General features: G+C 37.3%; 1 protein-coding gene across 4 annotated transcripts in view; it reads right to left on the bottom strand.

The window, feature by feature from the left end:
* Window positions 1-22,625, bottom strand: part of DOCK4 (dedicator of cytokinesis 4) — a 267,634-nt gene that overhangs the window by 118,765 nt on the left and 126,244 nt on the right. For all 4 annotated transcript variants that reach the window (XM_068933119.1, XM_068933107.1, XM_068933099.1 and 1 more), the window contains exons 9-12: window positions 18,701-18,782; window positions 18,024-18,084; window positions 15,919-16,051; window positions 14,261-14,349 (exon numbers count right to left, since the gene is read on the bottom strand). In XM_068933119.1, coding sequence (XP_068789220.1) covers window positions 14,261-14,349; window positions 15,919-16,051; window positions 18,024-18,084; window positions 18,701-18,782 — 365 coding nt within the window. The remainder of the gene's footprint in view (window positions 1-14,260; window positions 14,350-15,918; window positions 16,052-18,023; window positions 18,085-18,700; window positions 18,783-22,625) is intronic.

Raw genomic sequence — 22,625 nt, 5'->3', positions numbered from 1 at the left:
GCCTCACCTCCATCCCGGGAAAGGTGATGGAACAGCTCATCCTGGAGGTCATCACTAAGCATCTGGAGGACAAGAAGGTGATCAGGAGTAGTCAGCATGGATTCACCAAAGGGAAATCATGCTTGACCAATCTGATAGCCTTCTATGACAGAATGACTGGCTGGGTAGATGAGGGCAGAGCAGTGGATGTTGTCTTTCTGGACTTCAGCAAGGCTTTTGACACTGTCTCCCATCACATCCTCCTAGGTAAGCTCAGGCAGTGTGGGTTGGATGAGTGGACAGTGAGGTGGATGGAGAACTGGCTGGATGGCCAAGCTCAGAGGGTTGTGGTGAATGGCGCAGAGTCAAGTTGGAGGCCTGTGGCTAGCGGTGTCCCCCAGGGGTCAGTGCTGGGTCCAGTCTTGTTCAATGTATTCATCAGTGACCTGGAGGAAGGCACAGAGTGCACCCTCAGCAAGTTTGCGGATGATACTAAACTGGGGGGAGTGGCTGACACACCAGAAGACTGTGCTGCCATTCCGAGGGACCTGGACAGGCTGGAGAGCTGGGCGGAGAGGAACCTCCTGAAGTTCAACAAAGGCAAGTGCAGGGTCCTGCACCTAGGCAGGAATAATCCCATGCACCAGCACAGGCTGGGGGTTGACCTGCTGGAAAGCAGCTCTGCAGAGAAGGACCTGGGAGTGCTGGTGGACAACAAGTTAAGCATGAGCCAGCAGTGTGCCCTTGTGGCCAAGAAGGCCAACGGTCTCCTGGGGTGCATGAGGCAGAGTGTTGCCAGCAGGTGGAGGGAGGTGATCCTGCCCCTCTCCTCAGCCCTGGTGAGGCCTCACCTGGAGTCCTGTGTCCAGTTCTGGTCTCCCCAGTACAAGAGAGACGTGGCACTCCTGGAGAGAGTCCAGCGGAAGGCTACCAAGATGATTAAGACATTGGGTCATCTCTCCTATGAAGAAAGGCTGCGAGAGCTGGGCCTGTTCAGCCTGGAGAAGAGAAGATTGAGAGGGGATCTCATCAACGTGTACAAGTATCTGAAGGGGGAGTGTCAAGAGGATGAGGCCAGCCTCTTCTCCGTGGTGCCCAGCGACAGGACAAGAGGCAACGGGCAGAAACTGAACCACAGGAAGTTCCACCTAAACCTGAGGAAAAACTTCTTCACTGTGAGGGTGACAGAGCATTGGAACAGGTTGCCCAGAGAGGTAGTGGAGTCTCCTTCGCTGGAGATATTCAAAACGCGTCTGGATGTGATCCTGGGCAATATGCTCTAGAGGACCCTGCTTGAGCAGGGAGGTTGGACTAGATGATCTCCAGAGGTCCCATCCAACCTAAACGATTCTGTGATTCTGTGAAAACTACTCCTCAGTTCTGTTCCTCCACAGCTGAAAATGCTAGCACAGCAATACAGACCACTCCTATCAGTAGCTCTATTACATCTTTCTATCAGATGTGCCTGAATCCATCTGCATAACTACTTACAGGCTTTTCTAACAGCTGTAAAGAAAGACTGAACTACAGAACTTTCCATTGGCTTAGTGGTATACCTTTGGCCAAAGCAGTTTTGATATGTAATACTCCTGTAACCAAACCCAGTAAGAGCTGATAAGCAATTAAATTTTTAATCAAAACCGTCTTTAGGTACGTGAAATATGAACTGCAGTTTAAAAGCAGTACTCATAAGCATATACTAGCAAATGTGTTTTACAACACTAATTCCCTTGTCTAGGGATCATGCTGGTTTTTTATACCTGATGAACAACAACAGTCATTTTTATGCCTTCCTCAGTTCTTAATAAAGCCATTCATGTTCTTATTCTATAATAATAAGCACAGCATATCAAAATCAGTTTCCATATGATATTGTTATACTGCAAAGACAAATCATCTTGCTCAAAATATCTTAAGTTTTTGCACACTTTGTCAACTAAAATATTAGGGAGCATATAAATTACAGAACTGCACAAATGTAAGGTCTTTATATTGCTTCTAGTGCAAATGGCAGGCAAAAGGTTCTCAGGAAACACCATCTGTTTTCTCCTCCATGACGTGGAGCTCCGTCATGCAAAAAATTTTCACACCATTGTACTGAAAAGTCAGGTATTTGCGTTCCAGTTGCTATATAAATGTCTTCTTTCAGTTAAAGATAGCCAAGGTTTAACTGAGTCCTAAAGAAAGCTGGAGAAGCAAATCCCCACAACCATAAAAGCATAGATATCATTAGTAATGAAACGAACATGCACGTTCCTTAAATTTATCGTTTGAAGCCTTTTCAAGACTAGCTGTTCTTTCAGTAGAAAGTTAAGAATGTGGCAACACTGACTTAATTCATCAGAATGAATTTTTGAAGGAGAAAAGGTTTTTATAAGCCTCACCAGCAAGACCTAGACCAAGCTACAAGGGTGCAAAGACGTTAAACATGAGCCAACTATGATCATGATGTAGCCTAAGCTAAAAATTTCAGGGCTTAAATCGGGTGCCAGATTAATCACATGCGTAATTGCAGTACTGAGATCATCAGTTTTAACCTGATATAAAATGTTCCTGAAAGTATCACAATGGCACATTTTTCACCTTTCTCTAAAAGTAAGTGTTTCACAAATATCCAAGAGTAGAGTCTGAATTCAACTTTAACAAAGTCCTCATCTCCAACAGTCTGCAACTCATGCTATATGAAGGGCAGACACAGATAAGTACACTGAAAAACTACCCTGAATTTGACTTTTGAGATCCTTTTGGTAAACAGCCAAAACCTTCACAGATAACAACACAAGCTTGAACTGCTGTATAAATGCATAAAATTACATCTGACTCGTCACTGACTCAGCCTTTAAGGATTAATATCTTTTACCAAAATATCATCATTAATATTAAATGATAGATTAGGCTACAATTTTTAAAGATTTGCCTGCTCCTGAAGTCAGAAGAAATTTTTAACACCAGATTGTTAAGGAATATCATCCACTCTTTAAAAAGGACTTGAAAAAGTTATACAAATCCCTGGTAAAAACATGCTCTAAAACTGACTTTTTCATACTTCAAAGTTATAAATCAAGATTCAATGGCCTTGAGCAATAATTTATGTGCAAACTTCTCTATAAATATTTAATCTTTCAGCTTAGTACTTGTTGAGAACAAAAAGAAATGCCTTAATTCATTGTGTACTTACAATGCAGCATGAGCGCTACTCCTATTTTGTATTTATTGCAAATAGCAGCCTTCAGGGCCACCTAATTCTTAAACACATCAAAATAGAATCCCCATAATCTCCTTGTCACAAAATGTAACAAAAGATTAAAACTGGTGGATTAATAAATTGTCACAGAAGTGTAAAGTAATTAAGTAAATGCATTTGCTGTATAAATTTAAGTGATGTGTAGACATAAAATCGACTTCAGAGCACTGCTGACACATCTGTGAACCCTGCTGAGGACAGGGGTTCTGTTCTTAGCTGAGCAGAGATGCAGAGAGTAGTTTTATGTGATTAATCATATACCCAGGTGTTACTTAACAGGGTTGTACTTAGTTTTGTTCTACTATCTTTCTTCTCTGTTGAGTACATAAAGAAAGGTGTCCAGGACAAGGATGAGATGGTATGGCCTACAGGGTAACACAACAGAACAAAACATTATTGACATTGATAGGCCCCCAAACCATCAATGACCACTCTGCTCTCATTCCTCCTCATTTTCCTCTAGCTATTGCTCCCACTCATCTCTCCACTGTGAGCCTACAACTCCTTTATGTGGCTAACAGCTAGAGCTGCTCCCAGCAGCGGATGAACGTTTTGTTTCCCACATGCTGTCCCTCACACTGACTTACAGAAAGAGGGTCTCCATGCAACAGTCGAGTCGGGTAAGGTTACTTGATACAACAGCGCCATGCAGACATAGCCACACTAGTTATTGTGTCCAGAAAATACTCCATGTAAGTTACCACTGCTCTGTTCTTAAAAATACTGTGCTCTATAAACTCTTGAACTGACTTGCCACCTCTCTGCCATGTTTGATCTTTTGCAGCTTTCCACAATTCAAGGTGTGGAAAAATGATGCTCCTCAGTTACATCACCTCATGGGGCCTCTGCAGCTCCACCACTGCAAGGTAAATAATGACTCCATCCAGCTTCCCTTCCGAATCTTTTTTTTTTTTTTTTTTAAATCTCTAAGTGTGTGACAGTAACCATGGGAAAGGATATTACTACAGTGTCAAGAGGCTGCTGAAGGCAGAGAAGGCAGAGAGAGAAGTGTGGGAGGACAAATGCTGTCGCGGAACACATATTACTGTTTCTATCCAAATATCTCTATTGCAATACTTGTCTCAGAGCACCTCAAACCTACATCTTGTCAGAGAGGCAGGTGCAGTGGGCTGGTCTGCCTAGCACCTTTTCTGGCAGAGTATTACATGACCACTGAACTAGGCTGAAATTTAGTATCAACTAACACTATAATGTGAGGTAACCATAGCTCCCCAAAACTAAGGATGTTTGCTTCTTTGCTTTTTGGAACTTATTTTGGTCTGGTTGGATTAAGATGATAACAATGTCATGGAATTTGCCCTTGAATGAGTAACCTTATTGAACTTCAAAGTTAAATCCCATTTTGAAGTTGGTCATCCATTGAGCTGAGGCTGGACCACATGACCTCCTGAGGTCTCTTCCAACCCATCTTATTGTATGATCCCATGAACAACTTCTCCTTACGATGACAATCTTTCTTTCCTCATTATGGGATTCTTGGCAAACATCTGGCAAAGATAGGGACCTCATGGCATCCATGGTCCGGTCAGAGCACCATGCAGTTGCCCAATTATTAAGCAGTCTCCTTTTGTTATAATTCTGTTATACTGCATAACTTGGGATGAGCTTATGCCTCAGTAATTTACCCTTGTTTTGGAGTTTAAGGAGTAGCTTAAGTTTCCAATTTTAAACTAAAACAATTTTGAGTCTTCAATATCTCTAGAAAGATAAACCTTCTAGAATAGCATACGCCACAAATCCAATTCTGCCTAATGCTTACTCTAGTAAGAGTAAGCTTCTTTTGTTGTCACATTTATTATTACGCTGAAAAGACTTTTTGATGACAATATCCAATTTTTTTCCACATTCTAACTTCCCTTGCAAAAATAAAAACAGATTTTTGCACAGGTATCATGAGAACAAGACTGAACTTATTACACACTGTAAACAATACATCTGAAGAACCTACCTCAAGATCCTTCTCTCTTAAAGAAAATAAAAATCAAAGTTTGTGGCTGACAGACTTAAGACTACCTCCTTTACAACTCAAACCACACCCTGGATTTGTCTTAAAGCAGGCTCTAAGTTCAGATCTTGCCTCTGTTGTATTTAAGATAGATTCATGTTCCTGCCAAGTACTGGATACATTACAGTAATTTCTGATTTTATCCTTTTAATGGCCTAAACTGTATACAAGAGGGTATGGGTTATGTAGTTTCCGCATGAGCTGTATTTTGACCCATATGCAACCACTGAAAATTAACATTGCCACAGAGTTGAAAATAAAAACGTTGAAAGAAATCATGCTCAAGTCAAGAACAGTAAAGAGAAATCCCACTGTTTTGAATGAGCCTTGTCTAAAATTTAAGGCCTTCCCATCAATTACAGTTAGTGTATAACAAACAGTGTTTCCAGTGGAGTCGCAACATATTTTTGGCATTACCACCACAGACTAACGCACTGCGTTCAGTAAACAAGCAATTAGGTTACATCATCCTTGTCTAATTCATTCAGAGCATTCCAAGATAATGTCACAGGAGAAGACCTCCCCCACTACATTTGTTATTTTTGTGGAACCCACTTAGGAGCCCATAGCTACAAAGCAGCTAGATAGGTTTATAATTTCTTACACCAGGAATTAAATCTCTATAGCATTGGTAAGGATTTTGACCTGCTTTGCCTTAATAAATGAGAAGTATGTGTATCCTTGTCTTATCTCTCCAGAATTACTGCGTCAGGTACATGTAGCTTTTAAAAGACTTGTTATTAGGGAAATCTAATATTGGCACTTACATATGAGCTCTTCCTGTCTAACTTCATAAAAATTAATTCTTTGCATATACAGATTTAATATGTTTACAAAAGAGTCACAGATGCAATGGTAATTCTCAAATTTTGCTGAAACATTGTTTGCTGATGACAAATGACATAATACTAAGCTATATATTGAAAAAGAATGTCAAATCTACTTATTTTTCCAATATAATTCTATGACCATAGCCATTGTAGCACCTAAGTGCTTTACAATCCTTAAAATATTTATCTTTGATCTCCCTCCTGAAAACAACAAAGGCATTGAAACACAAAAGTTAAGTTACCTGGATGCCTCTGTGGACTTATGACACTCAATTTATGAAGAGTGTTAGGTACCTAAAGTAAAATTCACAGAAGTAGAATACAAATAAATGCTTTAGATCCCCTTAAAGGAAAAATAAATTATCTACTCTTTCTCTTCAAAGGAGGGGGAAAAAAGAGGAAGTTGTAGTGTATTTTTAATTACTATTATTTTTTAAAAAAAGCTCATTAGGGAGACTATTCACATATAACACCGGAGACCGAGATTTAAATCTCTCCTCTATAGGATTTGCTAAGAGGACATGTATATAGATCACACTTACCATGCACTACTCAGTAGACTTTCAAGCCACTTTCACCTTCTCCATGGTATAAAGAATATTTTTGGATTGTATACAAATCTGAATAGTTGCTGCAGGGAAATCCGAGAAGCCAAGTAATTAGCATGCTCATCTGGGACATGTGAGACATTGAAAATTCTTTTCCAAATCAGAGTCTGAACTCAGATATTTTCTTTCTTTGAAGAACGTCTTAAACACTGAGGTACATAATTTCTATGGTAAGCCCAGCGCATATTTAAATATTGCCTGAAATAGCATGAGCAGGGAAGTCACAACAGTCAACTCCAGCATTCCTTTTACCCTAGTGTTTGGCCAGCTAAATCTGGGCTTCGCATATCCTGACAGAGCAAGTACCCTGAACACATTGGGCTACTTCTCTGTTCTAAACTTCAAGCAATGGCAGAAATCAAAGCTACCTTAGATTTAGGTCTTGTACCTGAGGAGGTACTTTAAAGATGCTGATGGCATTTAGAGTCATCACAGTGCAACTTACTTACAGTCATAAGTGGGGGACTATGGACAAAGAATAGACCTCTCTGCCTCAGAGCTCAGAGGATTGTCCCAATCACTACACTACTACTCTTTCCATCATAATGTGCTGCATTTAAACTTTCAAAAGTTGAAATATAATTTATTAAAGAATTGAGAAATAAACCATGTGGTGCCTTAGTTAAAAATATGAAGTTGCATGGCATAAATTCTTATTAAAAAAAAACAGAAGAAAAATAAAATAATGAGCCTATATTAGCATGTAAAATTGGGGTTCCATTCTCTGATTTTTAATTATTTATTTTTATATAAAGCCCTATTTAATTAAAACCAGATTTGGCTTTGCTCTCTTGTTCCTTGTCCTAGAGCGCGCTTCAAATCATTTTAAAAATCAACAGGTTCACTGATGGCAGAGTAATTCTGTGGGCAAATGAAGCAGCTATTACATGATCAATAACAGTTTACAAGGCACTTTGTGCATCAGTGCCTGCTTAATAAACAGGAGAGAAAAGCAGCCTGCATGCAATACTGGTTGTTCACTGAAATTCCAAGGAAAGGTACAGAGTATAGTTTCACAGTCATACCCGAAGAGTAAGATCTGCAAGTATGCCCCATCTTGCAACCCTATGAAGAAACTTTGACATTTGGCAGCAACCTAAACTGTGATGTGAAAGCGAGGACTTTGGCAAGCTAATGCTTCACTCTCTGAAATATGCTGTTGCTTATGATTATGCCATAGGCATAGGCAATAAGCATTTTATTTCTCTGAAATTACCTACTGCCTTTTGCAATTTTTACATTAGAATTAAAAACTAAGATTAAATCTAAATTATTTTTCAAATGTTACTAGAGTTCTTACACTCATTTGCTACTCTAGTATTTGTTATGCATGAACTGCTAGCAGAAAACACAATCTGGTTCCCACTTCAGCAAATGACACTAACTCATCCACGAGACTCTGTTCCTCCATTCCTGCATCCACTACAAAGACTAAAGGCTTATCAATAAACATCCGGCCCCTGCCCCTTTCTGGGCTGAATTCAGGAGCAACTGCCATTTGCCTTTATTCAATCCTCTCTTTTGGACATAAGCAGAGAATAAGCTCGCAGAGGAGTCTGTACACAAAGTAAGTATTATAAGTTAGAGTAGAATAAACACTTTTGGGGCTGTGAGGGTTTGAGTGCTAAATATAAAAACTGTAGTGTGACAAACAGATTTAGATGCAAGATAGTGGAAGTATGTTTCGAGTTCCTTTTCAGTTTTCCCCAGGAAACTGGAAGAAGATTTTTGCTAGACAACTTTATGAATTAGCTGACAAAATTGTCTTAAGAATGGGAGATACCCATCTGTGGAAACTAAAAACTCTGAAAAAAATACTAGACTGAACAAGAACTACAGACTTTAGGGGAGAGAATCTCAAGGAAGAGGGGAAAAGCCCAGAAGACAAACAACAGCACAAAGCATTTTTGTTGATGTTTGTTGACTGTGCTTCATTTCTTAATCTTGTTTTTAACTTGATTTTAAAAGGGGAAGTGTGAGATGAACCAAAAATACAAATTTTCCTATGTTTGGCTCATGCTAACAATGTCTCCTTAAGAGAAGGAAAAGAGAGTCTCCTGTGATGCAAGACTGTCTCCTTTTTTTGGCAATTATAAGATGGCAGACAACGCTAACGTGGCTTCAGAACCAGACATTCAATTACATTACAGAAAAAGACAGTAAAGTAAAAATACAAACGATACTCCACATAAACTTGTGTAGCTACAATATTTTCCATGAGGTGTCAGCAGAAGTATCTGAACATATTGCTAAAGCCCTGCAAGTGTTTCTTCTGGCTGCTAAGCAACTGCAGAGGAATAAATTTCACGTGTGTGATGTAAATAACCTTTCATGGTTTATCTTTGTGCTCACTCCTCTACCTAAAGTGGCATTACCATTTCCATCCTCTCCCTCCCTCCAGCCTTTGCAGGCACTGCTGGAATTCTGAGCTCTATTTCTCTCATTGCCTCCCTCCCCCAGACAGCACTTTTGCAAAATGTAACTGATCTTGAATTATGCTAGCTTCAGTTTTCAGCCCCCTATAATCTGGAAAAATAATTCATGTCCCACATGTCTTTCATGTTGAATATTCACATAATTAAGAATATTCAAATTATTCAGAGGTCTCCTAGGACAGCTGGGTATTTAAGACTGAACTCTTATCTCATGAGAATGGAAAAGGATAAGGGATATATCACAGAGTAAGTAGATATTGCAGTGCAAAAGGACATTAATGCTTTTACAGAGATAATTTTTCATCACAGTACATTTCAAACCTCCTCTTTCTCCTAAGTACATTTCATTTCCTGTCTTTAAGACAGCAAACCCCACCTCTGCTTTACCATGTTTAGGGACCACAAGACACATTATCAGTATAAAACGATATATACATGAGTCTTTTCGGGGTTGATACATGAACGGAAACAACTACCCTTGAGCAGCATAGGGGATAAGGATTTTCATCCTAACATTCAACAGTGGCTAAAACGCTGCAGTTCACTGACACTCACAATAATCGTTTACACTAATAATATACTATACATATCAAAGACTTGATTCTTCAGCTCTTTTTTATTCAAGGAGGTCTATTTGAAGCTAGGGAACTACTTAAATGAAAAAACACATAATCAGACCTTTAACATGACTACATTTTCAGTTTGCAGCAAAAAGACTGAAGTTTTGAATCTTAAGTGTGTCACATTAATTTTCCAAACAGTGCAGTTACTAGCAAAACCGTAACGCGAGTATAGTTTGTCCACAATGAGAGGTGCTCGCTGACATTCAACTGACTGATAAGCACAACATGCAATAAGATGGTCACACAGTTTAGCACAGCAGACAGCATATTTAAGATTTCAATGTTATCATTAAAAGAGCTATTACAGAAAGCTTTCATTTGCTTATTCTGGTTCCTCAAAAGCAAGATGCTCGTACCTCTGCTTTCTACCGTGAAGGTCAGACTCTATTTGTACGTAATACAGTCATTTTCAGTAAATTAATCAATCTGAAATTTTAAATTCCCTTAGACAAGAATACTGAATGAAATTAATCTTCTGTGTAACTTGCTTACCGCGACAGGTACTGCTAGTATGAACCGCGTCCTTGTTTAACATAGCTGAACGACCATGCATATGAACACCATGATATAAATAACATTCATTAAATAACCGCATTTGAGGAATTAAATCAGTGAAGCCGAGCATTCAAATGCTAGGCAATGTCAGAATTAAGGCTGCGCGTATGCCTCAGGATAATAATCATACCCCAACAGCTTTCTTCATACGAACCTGAGCACCAACGCAACGACAAACACAAGAAAATGTTCCCCTTTCTCTCACAAACCTTTGCTCTAGCACACATACTGAATGAAATAAAATATTTTTAAAAACATACAACATGATTTAAAAATAGCCACAACATGATTAGGTAGCTAACTGGAAAACGTGTGGGAAATCTTCAGAGGCACACAGGTGCAGTTAGATCTCTCCAACCTCTCTTAAAAGTCAACGCTATTCCAGTATCTAACTCAGTAGTGCTATACAGCATGCAAACAATGAAAGCCATTTCTGGCCTCCATTCTGCCACTTTCTAAATTTAGAAGAAATTTTTTTCAAATCTACAGCACTAAAATCCTGCCATGTATAGACTTAAAGGTTTTGTAAAGTAAAAGTGTGAACCATAAAAAAGCCATAAATTGCACTTCTTGCAAACATACTAATCTCTATATGAGGAACATTAGCAACTTGAAATCCAGGACCTCACTTGCTATTTGAAATAAACAAAATTCTCTGTTAACATTAACAAATCTATTTGATTTTTTTATTTACTTTAAAGGAATGCACTTTGCCAATAACTTAAACTTACCTGCTAGTCAGTTGAGGAAACTGCAAATTATGAATGCAATGCAATGAGCATGGTACAGGAACTAGAGATGGCACAACCAAGAACCTGTGTTTGATAGGTTAAACATTTGACAGTCAAGCGAAAAAGGCTGAAGATGAACTGATGGGATTTACTGTAAGGGAGACCTGGATATATGTATGAATTGTATCTGCTACTTCCTGAAGTAGGCCTAGGCCATTTTTCAGGAGCTGTGAAGCATGCAACATTAATATGATTCAATGGAAGAGATTAGAGGACATTTTAAGCTCTTTCCCGTAGGCAACAGAAGTTAGAAACTAGTACTAAACACCCTTATCTAGTAGATCAGCTCAACTTACCATGAAATTCAATGCTATGTTGGAGCTAAGAAAAGTCTCAAAGACTGATCTGTAAAAAGACATCCATGGGTCTGGTGCAGCAGCACTCAACTGAACTATATGAATCATATGCAGGGACCATTTCTGGAAGCATACTGCCAGTTATTACAGGTGTCTGCTTTTTCTTTCCCTTATTTTAAGCAAGAAAAGAAGAAGGCACCTCTCTGACACCAAGGTTATTTCTCTGACAAATTTCAGGTTTCACTTCAAGGAAGTGGACTTACCTGAATTTTAAAATCTTGTCCTTTTTATTGCCACTAGCCTCAAACTATTTTTATTTCAAGAGAACTGAGATAAAGATAAAGCATGAAAAACATTGCTTGAATTTAAGTTTGGTAATGCTATGAAGTACTGAAAAAGGTTAAAAATGGAAGGTGCAAGACATTCTTAATTAGGTTTCACCAGCAGCTTGGCCTACATTACTAATACAGTCTAAAAGAGGCATATTATATAGCTAACATTTTATTGCGAAATAGGAAAGAAAGCTTGACTCTGCTTCCCAGAGCATTGTATTTTTCTGATTGTGATCATTCAAATGCTTAAGGGAAACTAACTTTGCTTAAATCAATACTTTAAGTAAAATAAAAATATTAGAAAAAAAACAAAACATAGTATATCCACATAGCTCATTCTTCACGTGTCATATGTACAGGAATACTTGCCAGAGTGCAAAAGGGCACGTATTTCTGATTAGTAATATAAAAGGAGGATTTACTGCTCAGCGTTCATTGCCTTCAAAACAGTGTCACTGACTTCCAGTACAAGACCAAATCTAGCTTCCACCTTTAATAACAATATGTATGCACACATACATGTGTACATGTATATTCTCCAAGAGAGAAAGATTTGTATGCAGCATATATCTAGGAATTACTGCATCTGATTGATTGTCAGTATTACTGTGCCTTATGACTAGCCTTATGACTTGAATCACACCACTGCTTACAAGAGTCACTTAGAAGCACGTGGCATGCCACATTCTATGTTAAGTGCTCATTCAGAAATTATTAAATATTTCTAATTTTTACTTTTCAGGTGACGATATAATAGCACAAGCTGAATGTTTCACAGCAGAATTTACAAAGAAAACTTTATTTTTAAATAACAAACCAGCTTTTATAAAATGAACTAATTTGCATTAATGTCAGAAGGAAGATACCTATTTGAAACTGAAACGTATTAATTTTTTATTGATTACAAAAATGCATATTCATGTTCTTGCATATTAAAAGCATATCAGATATATCTTATCTTCCATCTGACCTACAGAGAAGGTACTTAAACTAGTCCTGAACTATATATTTTTAAAATACTCCATAGCTTCAGATGTTCGGGCAAAAGCTATGCCATCACTCAAAGGCAATTTTTCTGGGATTCCAAATATACTGTATCTTAGGCCAAATAAATATTTCTCATATATTCCTTTTTTAGAATAGCCCAGTGTCCACCATAGGAAAAAAAATCAGCTCTATGAAGACACAGAATTGTCCACAAAAATGTCTTTTCTGATAACATAAGCCATGACAGCACAAAGCACAACTGTAAAATATCTTGAAACAAAAAGAAATAGTCTATAATGGAATTTATATTTAACTTAGAATAATTTTCCTAAGCCATTTTTTTGCAGCAGCTTGTGAACTGCCGTATTACAGATACTAATTCTAACAGTACAAAATTAATATATGTATATTTATCACTTTTTAAAGTTTAAAAGATTGAGACATCTTTTTCTCTAGATTAATTTGCATATGCAAAAAATATTAAATTCAATGTTATTCAGCCACTTATAATCATAAATAGTGCTACAAATTTCTACATCAACAAACATTGAGCCTACTTTTTTATCAGAACCCACGAAATTTAAATTGCTGCTCACATTCAAGTTAGGGACGTTAAAATTAAAAATACTTATTTCTGAATTTATTACTGAAGATCTGCAGCATAAGCTTAGAAACAGGTGTTGAACAATCATATAACATTAAATGCATGGACAATCAGAATGACCAAGCTCTTCATTATGATTGTGGTCATCATGTTTAAGAAGCACAGTATTACACTTACTCATAAATATTCTCCTAAATATTCTCCTATATTTATCTTGGACAAAACAATATTTGAATACAAGGACCATGGACTCATACTTCTGTTTTAGGTTTCATTTTAGATTTGATTGCTTTCCTGGATAACAGCTTTCAGAAAAAGTTAACAAGCTGGCATCGCAAAAAATATGCAAATCCAACATCTGTGGGTCAAACACCATCATTATCTCACAATCACAAACTTGGTTGTCTCCCATTTCTTAAGTCTCCCACTTATATTTATTTTGATGACAGCTACAGTGACATATAGCTGACTATGGAAGACTACTGACAACTTCTTAGACATCAATTCTGCATCTTACTCAGATGATCACTAGGAATCCAGACAACAAACTGGCAGTTCCCAGTTTGTTTTTCTGAAGTTTAATATATAACGTCAACGGTATATTTTATTTTCCTGATCACAATGTAAAGCAGAAGTGCAAATCATCAAGCAATGCCGATGAGTAATAATCATACGGTAATTCAGTCAGCCCTACCTGTGAACAGAACTCCACAGCAATTTGCAGCTCCTCAGCATAAAGTGAAAGTTAGTATGACAAATGGTTTTTTGAAGAGAATTCAGGGACATGAAAAGCAACAGCACACATTTTCAGCTAATATAAGAATACTTTTTTTCGCATGCCAACAAATCTTGCTTTCCTAGACATTAGTCATTCTAACATAGAGTCACTTCATCTGCAAACTGAAAAAAAAGCCCTAAAAACTAAAAAAAAAATGTTGCAACATACTCACCTGCATTAGAGCCTGTCAAGTTGTAACGTGCATTTAGCTTTTTTATGATATTTTCATGGATCTGATACCAGTCACTTTCTGTGTTGCACCTACAAAAATGATAGGATTCTTAAATGTGAAATATGAACACAAATTTTCAGACCTGCTTTAACACATCTCTCTAAACAAATCCTCTTCTATTCAAACTAATAACTCAATTGGAGCTAACAAAGCCCCATGAAACCGCCTGTCCTGATGGAAGGGACTATTAATAAGAGTGCTCTTACCAGCTGAGAAATGCATGATGGAAATATCTGTTTCATGTGGAAAGAGTGGGAGAAGAATATGAACAGATACGCTCAGGAACTCAGCTGTGACCAAGTTCATTGTATGTATAGATCTCTCCTTCAGCTCTAAAACCTACAGAGATCCGTCTTCTGGCACTCAAGAAGAGGACTTAAGACTCTTACAGAGCTGATCTTAACAGACAGAATAAAACCCTGTACTCTGCACTTTGAAGGTATTTAAAATAGGATGTGATCTTCAGAAGGTAGTGATTAGAGAACAAATTACGTTTCAGTATCCATTTAATAATAAGCTGTTTTTTCTTAAGGAAAAGTGTTGTTACTTGACCACACTCTAATGAACACTTTTCATGATTTAGATTGGAGCTAGTCTTAGCATCACATTTGTCTTTGATCCATGTTTCCCCTTCTACATCTTTTGTTGCCTTAAAAATAAACACGCAAGTTTTAAAAAACAGAATAGTCAGACAAATAAATCTAAAAATTGGTTATCCAATAAAGAACACTTATTTGATTTTAGCATGCTGGGCGTCTAAATAGGAGGCAGCCTACATGCCCACTCTCACATTAAATTGCTTTTCTGTAGCATTGATTCCAACAGCTCTAATTCAGCACACTGGGGTATACAGAAAGGAGAAAGGCTGCCTGAGAAACCTTCATGCCTTCAAGATCTGAGTGCTAAACCACGGTGGGACAGAACTTCCCAATGTGTATGTCAAATTGGGTCCCACGTTCAGGCTTTAGAATACACCATTCCATAAAACATTTCTTACTATAGTGTCCTAAGATCATCTGGAAGTTACATATTCTGTGTTGCTACAGCTAGAAAATTGAACTTTCTTCCAGACCAGTATCAGCCAAGATCTACTATTTAACCAATCATTCATTTAAAAATCTATTTTTGATTTCTTTCTTCTCCTGCACTGCCTTTACACTTTTGCTATGCCAGTTATATAATCGCTTCATTTCATAAAAAGTTGTTCTGCTTGTGTTTTTCTGGAGTTATAAAGCACTTCACTAGCTGCTTAGGCAGCACAAGGCATTTAAACAAGTCTTAAAAGCACTTCATGTTACCATAAAAAGAATGTTCCAGGAGCTCTTACAAGGATGTGATAAATGCTGAAACACACAAGAAGATCTAAAATGATGCAATCCTTTTTTTTTTTTAATATTAGCCCACTTTATAAACAAATCTGTAGAACTAGCTGAAATTTCCAAACTGTGACAAAAAGAAAAAAAGTTACTACCTCTAAGACACTTTTTTGGAATAGAAAGGTGCTACAGCTATTTACACACACCACATTTAAAAACACTGCTTCTGATGTAAACCGATTCTAAGATATTTTAAAAATTAAAGGGGAAACCATTCCTTACATGTATACTTTTAAGATGAGATCATCCTTTGAATCTCCTGCCAGTAAATCTGCAATACTGAGGACAGCACAGCCAAAGGGCCGCCTGTATTGTACGTTGCAAGCATTTTTCTTTTCTCCAGCTCCCATTCGACCTGCCAAACAAAATATACATTTGATATGTACAAGTCACAGAACTGCTTCCCTCTAAAACCACAGAAGGGAGGCAGAGAGCAATCCAACTCACAACGGAGACGGGTATGAGCAAACAACACCGAGCGTACTGTCTACAAACCTTCTCCATCATTCTTCATACTATGTTAGAATAAAAAAAGATAAAGGAGGGCCGCTAAACATGTGGTGACCTTGCAAGGTCTAAGGCCAGAGAACCTGCCCATCCTTTCATGACCTCCACTCACCAAGCAATTCTTTCCAAAACCCAGTGATTCTAAATCCACTACTCATGGCACCACCACATTAAATTTAGAGTTCAGACATGATGCATTATTCAACATCTGGTATCCGATAAGCGTTATTTAATGTGGTCGTTGCTAACAGTCTTACTCCCTGTGATTTATGTGAGAGGTGTTATGATTGAGCCATTACAATTTAGTAATCAAGTGGTGCCTCCAAATGGGCAACTGGCTAGCAAGGGGATAATGACTAGCTGCAGGAATCACAAGTAGAGATGAAAGATGGGGAGGAAAGATGACAAAGGGCAGAAAAATAAATTATGATAAAAAAAAGAAAGAAGGCAGCCGAAGAAAACGGAGTTGGAAACAAAATATTTTTCCTAGCCTTTTCTATTTGATCTAAATACAACTGCTCAATCTTCTCACTGCATTTCTGGCATACGAAACTGCCCTCTTTCTAACCATTTTTTTCAATTATGTTCTGGCAGCTATGCATCTTTCCCACCAAGTCTTCATTTCTGACAAGAAAAACCTCCAGCTGCAGTTGCTGCAGGACACGCCTCCTCTAAATAGTCCCATGCATCACAGCAGCTAGAAGAGTAATTGTTTGTTTTCACACTATTCAGCATATAAATTTTATTTTAACTTTTTAATATTTCAATAATTCATTTATAATCTTGACTGAGAATATATTTGAAAAGCGTTCAGTACGAAAAATTCTACACCTTATTCTTCTGTAACACATTTACTCTCATCAAATTTATCTGCATTACATCAGAGGTTACCACACTGCTTCCCAATCCTTACCAATAAAAACAAAGCACAGTATCTGGTATCCTGCTAAAACACTAAAACAGTATGAAAATGCAAGGAAAAATTATTTAAAGTTTTAAAATACTGCTTACTTTGTAACAAGTAGTTTCTGAACTCAGCCTATATTAGAGTTACTATATTTCAAACCACTTTTTCAAAAATAGGAACAAAATATATATTCAGTACTGCTGCTGCAACTGCAGAGGTTCTTTACAGAGAAAACTGAACATATCTAAGAGGTCAGAAGTAGACCTGAAGTCTGTTGTTTCAGATCAGTACCACCCAGACAACTTCTTAAAATAAGTATGTAACAAAAATACACGCTCTTAATCTCTTCAGCTTCATTTGGAGAACATCGTATTTGTTTACATCATCATAGGTTAAAATGCTTATGAGATTTCCTCAACTTCCTCTCCTTCCCTCCTTTTAAAGAGGTCAGAGAGAAGACAAAATTCATCTGAACAATTTCAAATCTACACATACTCCATCAGATTTTATATACTAATTAGAGTCATTAAATTTCTAGGTAAGCTTTTCTATGAACACAGTATGCTTGAAATTACACTCTTTGGTTTATCAGTGAACTCCCTATTAGAACTCCACCGTGCTAAGACAGTTCATATATTATACTCTCATTTCATTTTTTTGATAGTAACAAAATATCCAGCATCCAAAACTCCTTTAATAGTACACTTTAAAAAGCAGCGAAAACAACACCGAGAAATCTCAGGCAATTTTTGCAACAGGATATAAGTGTTTGCTTTTCCAAATTGACTCAATAGTCTAGCTAATTTAATAGATCCCAAAGCTGACCTCAAGCAGGATTTTTGTGTTGTTGTTGCTGTTTATTGCCTTATGTCTATCAAAAGTAGGATTTCTACTCACAGACCATAATACCTACCTATTCGGATAATGTGCACAGTGATGTAGATGTCCTTCCTGAGTTCACTGCTACCCAAATCCTGCACAAAATCAGACCTTCATTATTTCTGACCCCTGATTAAAATGTGATATTTAAAAAGATATTTCCATGTTGCTTTCTCTGCCAGTGAAAGTGACAAACAAATTCACTGTTCATTTACATAGCATTAACAAATTATCCCTTTAACATTTTAAATTGGGGGTAATGCAAAAGTACTCAAAACTAATGTCCTAAAATATGCTAGAATATGCTATCAGGACAGTGGAAAGATACAAAAGACTCACTGTGTGCCTTGAACAGCAATGATGCACTAATGCAATTCCTAATATTCCCAGAGTGCTAGACAAGTAATCTTCTGGGTGTAAAATGTACAAGAAGGAAAAGGGACTAGACCTTCCCTGCAGGAAAAAAAGACTGCTACATATGCACCCCTGGAAGTTTAGAAATGAAGCCCACATATTGCCAGAAAAATTTCATATTTCATACTTAAATAATATTTCATACTTAAATAATACACTTTCACCAACCTTTACACTTGATGCTCATAGCAACGTTAAGAGCTTAGAGTAGCACTGAATCAAATAACAAAACAATAATTTAATCCATCTTTAATTGTAAACACAGCACAAATAAGACTGAGAATGGTAAGAACTCACCACAAAGAGAGAACAGTGTCTTTCAGGCTTTTCTGGACATTTTGGCAAACCATTCCTATTCAGTCTTAAAAAAAATCTTTCACTGTAAGAAAACAAATAGGACAGACGTTGAACAACACTGCAGCAAATTAGATCTCAGTTTGATCTTATTGCCAGATGTAATCTTCCTCAAGATGTAAAAGAATGAAATAACTCTTCTTTCTAAAAGCTTTACCGTTACCAATGCAAAGAGGAGAGAATAGTGGAAGGGAGGTGACTTGCTTATGCACCTAACAAAATTACTACAAACTCAATAAAAAATAAAAGACTGATTGTAATTTGGAAGAATGATATTTTATATCCTATTACATACAGAATTGTAAACAATAAAATCTGTTTGTCCTAAAATTGCAATTAGATGTGCAGCATGTTGGTACCGATTCTCACTAAACAAGTATCAACACTACCACATTCAACATTCAATGAATATTCTTTTTCAAAGATAGGAAAATGATCCTAGGGGATATTTTTCCTACATAACTCAATCAAAATATATCTCAAGATGACACAGATTTTACTAGTCTGGTGAAAGTCCTGTAACTTCCAGTAGGCAAATATTTTCAGAATCCTATTATGCAATTCTGTAGACTGTTAAATGCTGCAGGCAATACAAATACTAATCCTGCTAGCAGAGAGATGCAGGGAATTCCTATTTTAGAGTAGGAGAGGGCACAAGACCCTGTTGAAAAAGAAATTACTTCATCAAACATTCCTATTTGATAGTAGGTCTAGCATGGGCAATCTCTGAGTGAACTTGGTACATCATCCATGGTAAGTTTGTGAAGAACTAAATTTTCCATGTTTTGAATAATTTCCTCCAAGATACATCCTCACAGGAAAAGTAAGAATTATATTTCTGCAGTGAAAGAGGTGTAGAAGACGAAGTAGTGAAGCAGAAATGGTAAGATGGGCAGAAGCATTATCACGTTACTCTTTACCCTCTTGTTCCTAGCCCCAACTAGCCAGACTGTTGAGTCTGGATGCCCTGTAATACTCAAATCAGAAAAAAATCCATTTATTGCAACTAGATTTTATTCATTTTTTTCCATCCCTTCTGCTTATCCCCAAGGCTAAACATGGTTTACCACTGTTCTATACCATCCATAGCTTTAAAAATGCAGCTGGAAAATTGCGAGGAATACGCTGGATGAGATCCAATTCAACAGAGATTAATTAAATTGTTATTGCACCAACATTTGTCTGGCACAAAATCTGGATCAATTATTCACAGAATCATTCAGGTAGAAAGGGATCTCAGGAGGTCTCTAGTCCAACCTCCTGCTCAAAGAAGGGTCAGCTACAAGGTCAGATCAGGTTGCTCACGGCTTTATCCAACTGGTTCTTGAAAATCTCCAGTGACTCATAGCCTCAGCGGACAGCCTATTCCAACTCCTGATCATCCTCAAGTTTTTCTTTATATCCAAGAGAGAGCCTGGCTCCTCACAGATATTACTAATCTTCTGTGTATGAACTGGCAGGGCACAGGTGAAGCCCTCCTTCTGCAGGCAGCAGGAGCCCAGCTCCCTCACCAGGCAAGTGCTCCAGCCACCTACCAGCTTGGCAGCCTCTGCTGACCTCACTCCAGGTCACTGATGCCTGTTTGCGTCCTGAGGGACCTAAGGCTAGAGGCAGGATTCTAGGTGCAGTCTAACAGAGGCTGAACAGAAGTGGGTAATCCTTGATATATATATAATTGATATTGATATATATAATCCCTTGATATACTGGCCATGTTCTTGTTGATACAGCCCAGGATGCTGTTACATTTAAGAATGTGTTTCTTAAGAGCTACGTCTGGGGAATGCTTTGTCTTAGACATGCCAACTATCCAGGGCTGGCTCAACCTACAAGCACATAGACTTTACTGTGCTTATTTTAACATATATATGACATCCGCAGCTATGCAACTTTTTCATCAGATGGCAGAAAGGGCAGAAACTAAGAATAGTATAATTAGAGTCTTAAACACCTCAAAGTGCATGAAAATGTTATTTTCTCAGAAACATTTGTGTTTTAGGATACAGCCATCTTGTGCAGCTTAGGTCTCCATGGAAACTTTAAAACTGAGCTTTTAAAAATATAGTCACATAAACATTCTTTAAATCAACAGCAAAATAGCAGGTTATTTCTTTTTAAAATGGTTTTCAAAAGAACTCTGCCATTTCATTTAAATTTAGCTCATTTGTAAGATAGAAAAATATACTAAAAAAGTCAAGACCTTTGTATTCAGCTCTCACACAAAATTATTGCTTATGGAGCAATAATTATTTATATTACCAAATCAGCTAAGGTTTTAGACCTCACTATGCTAGGCACCATGCAAAAAGCAAGCAGAAAGACAGTCTCTGCTCCAGCAGTAATAATACAGTTTCTGTGATCTGAAACCAGCAATGCTTTTGATACATGCCAATATAACCTTGGCCAATACAAGGCAATTCTAAATTTTACCACCTTACCTTCAGTCTGTATAACTATTTTGTAAGTAATACATATGTCTTCTACACCACAGGACATTTCAGTGCACAATTTGTCCTTACAGTAATCACTAGAAAGGTTGATTGCATAAGTTATTGGTAAATGATACTTTTTTTTTATCTTTCTGTAAATAAGCTGTGTTCACAATTAGCCTATGAACTGACAAACACTTAACTGGGAGTGCGTTATATATTTATGGAAGCTTCCATTCTGGAGAAACCAAAGGCACATTCTTTGAAAGCTTCCTACTCACTGTCCACTAGGATAAGAAATTTTCAAGCTCTGCTTACAGCTACAGACCATGAGATTATGATTCACAATACAATTAAAAGCCAAGTTGTTCTGGCACGCCATCAAGAAGTGCATTGATTGGAAAAGACATGTAATGGTAATGCAGATCTAAATTCCTCATTTGAACCTGAAGTTTTTGTTTGACTGAAGCATAGGACCTAGTTATAATAAAAAAGCAAACTGAAAAAAACATATCCAAAAAAAATCTTAATCCTTTCTCAGTATTTTGATGTTTCAAGCAAAATACAGCATCGGTTACAGCTCAGATTAAAATTATTACTTTAGAATGTTACCAGGGGACAAATGCAAGCAGTTGGGCTTGTAAGATTACGAGAAAAAAAAAAATGACGCTCAGCATGTGTGTTTATAAACCATTTCAAAGGATTTCTGCAGGGAAAAGCAGGTTAGCAAACGGCTGAGGAAAGTAAATAGTCTTCCTAAAACAAAATAAAGATTTAGAATTCTAAAGATCTGAAAGCTTAGCTTCAAACATCAGCAAATACTCCAGAGAGTTAAATCTAGGGCTAGGATCTTATTTCACAGCAGTTTTCTCAGCAGTCAATCACACATACATACATACAGCAAATATGCGCAGTAGCATCCCAAAGCAGAAACACCTTTCCTTTGTGTTAAAACCATTTGACTTTAGTTTAAAATGCACTGAATTTTTATGAGCACCAACCTTGCCACTTAAATATGCTGTACACATTTTAACTCCGTTATTTTCTGACTGAAAATAAGGAAATAACTAATGCTGGAGAGATTAATTTAAGCAGGTCAGCAAGGGATTTTTGTACTGTAACTTCCCGTGTATTACTGAAGTAACAATGTGTTCCAAATCTCCAGGCTTAACAACTGCTTTTAAAAGGAACAAAACCACAAACTGTTGTATTTTCATAAACGACCCCTATTTCCCTGGTATTAGCAGGAAAATGTTACCAGTCACATGTTACCAGTCTAGACAGATTGCTTATTCTATGATTTATAAACACAGTATCAAAAAAACAGCCAGATTTGTGCCACGTGGCATACTCTTGTGGTAAAGCTACGTCAGCAAATAGTCATATTTTTCAGCAAGACTTCCATTTCAGACATCTTTTCAATGTTTTTTACCTAAACA

Source organism: Struthio camelus, chromosome 1 (genome assembly GCF_040807025.1).
Source record: "Struthio camelus isolate bStrCam1 chromosome 1, bStrCam1.hap1, whole genome shotgun sequence".
In the NCBI taxonomy this organism is placed as follows: domain Eukaryota; kingdom Metazoa; phylum Chordata; class Aves; order Struthioniformes; family Struthionidae; genus Struthio; species Struthio camelus.
The sequence above is the reverse complement of the archived record's forward strand: the minus strand, read 5'-3'. Positions and strand labels throughout refer to the sequence as shown.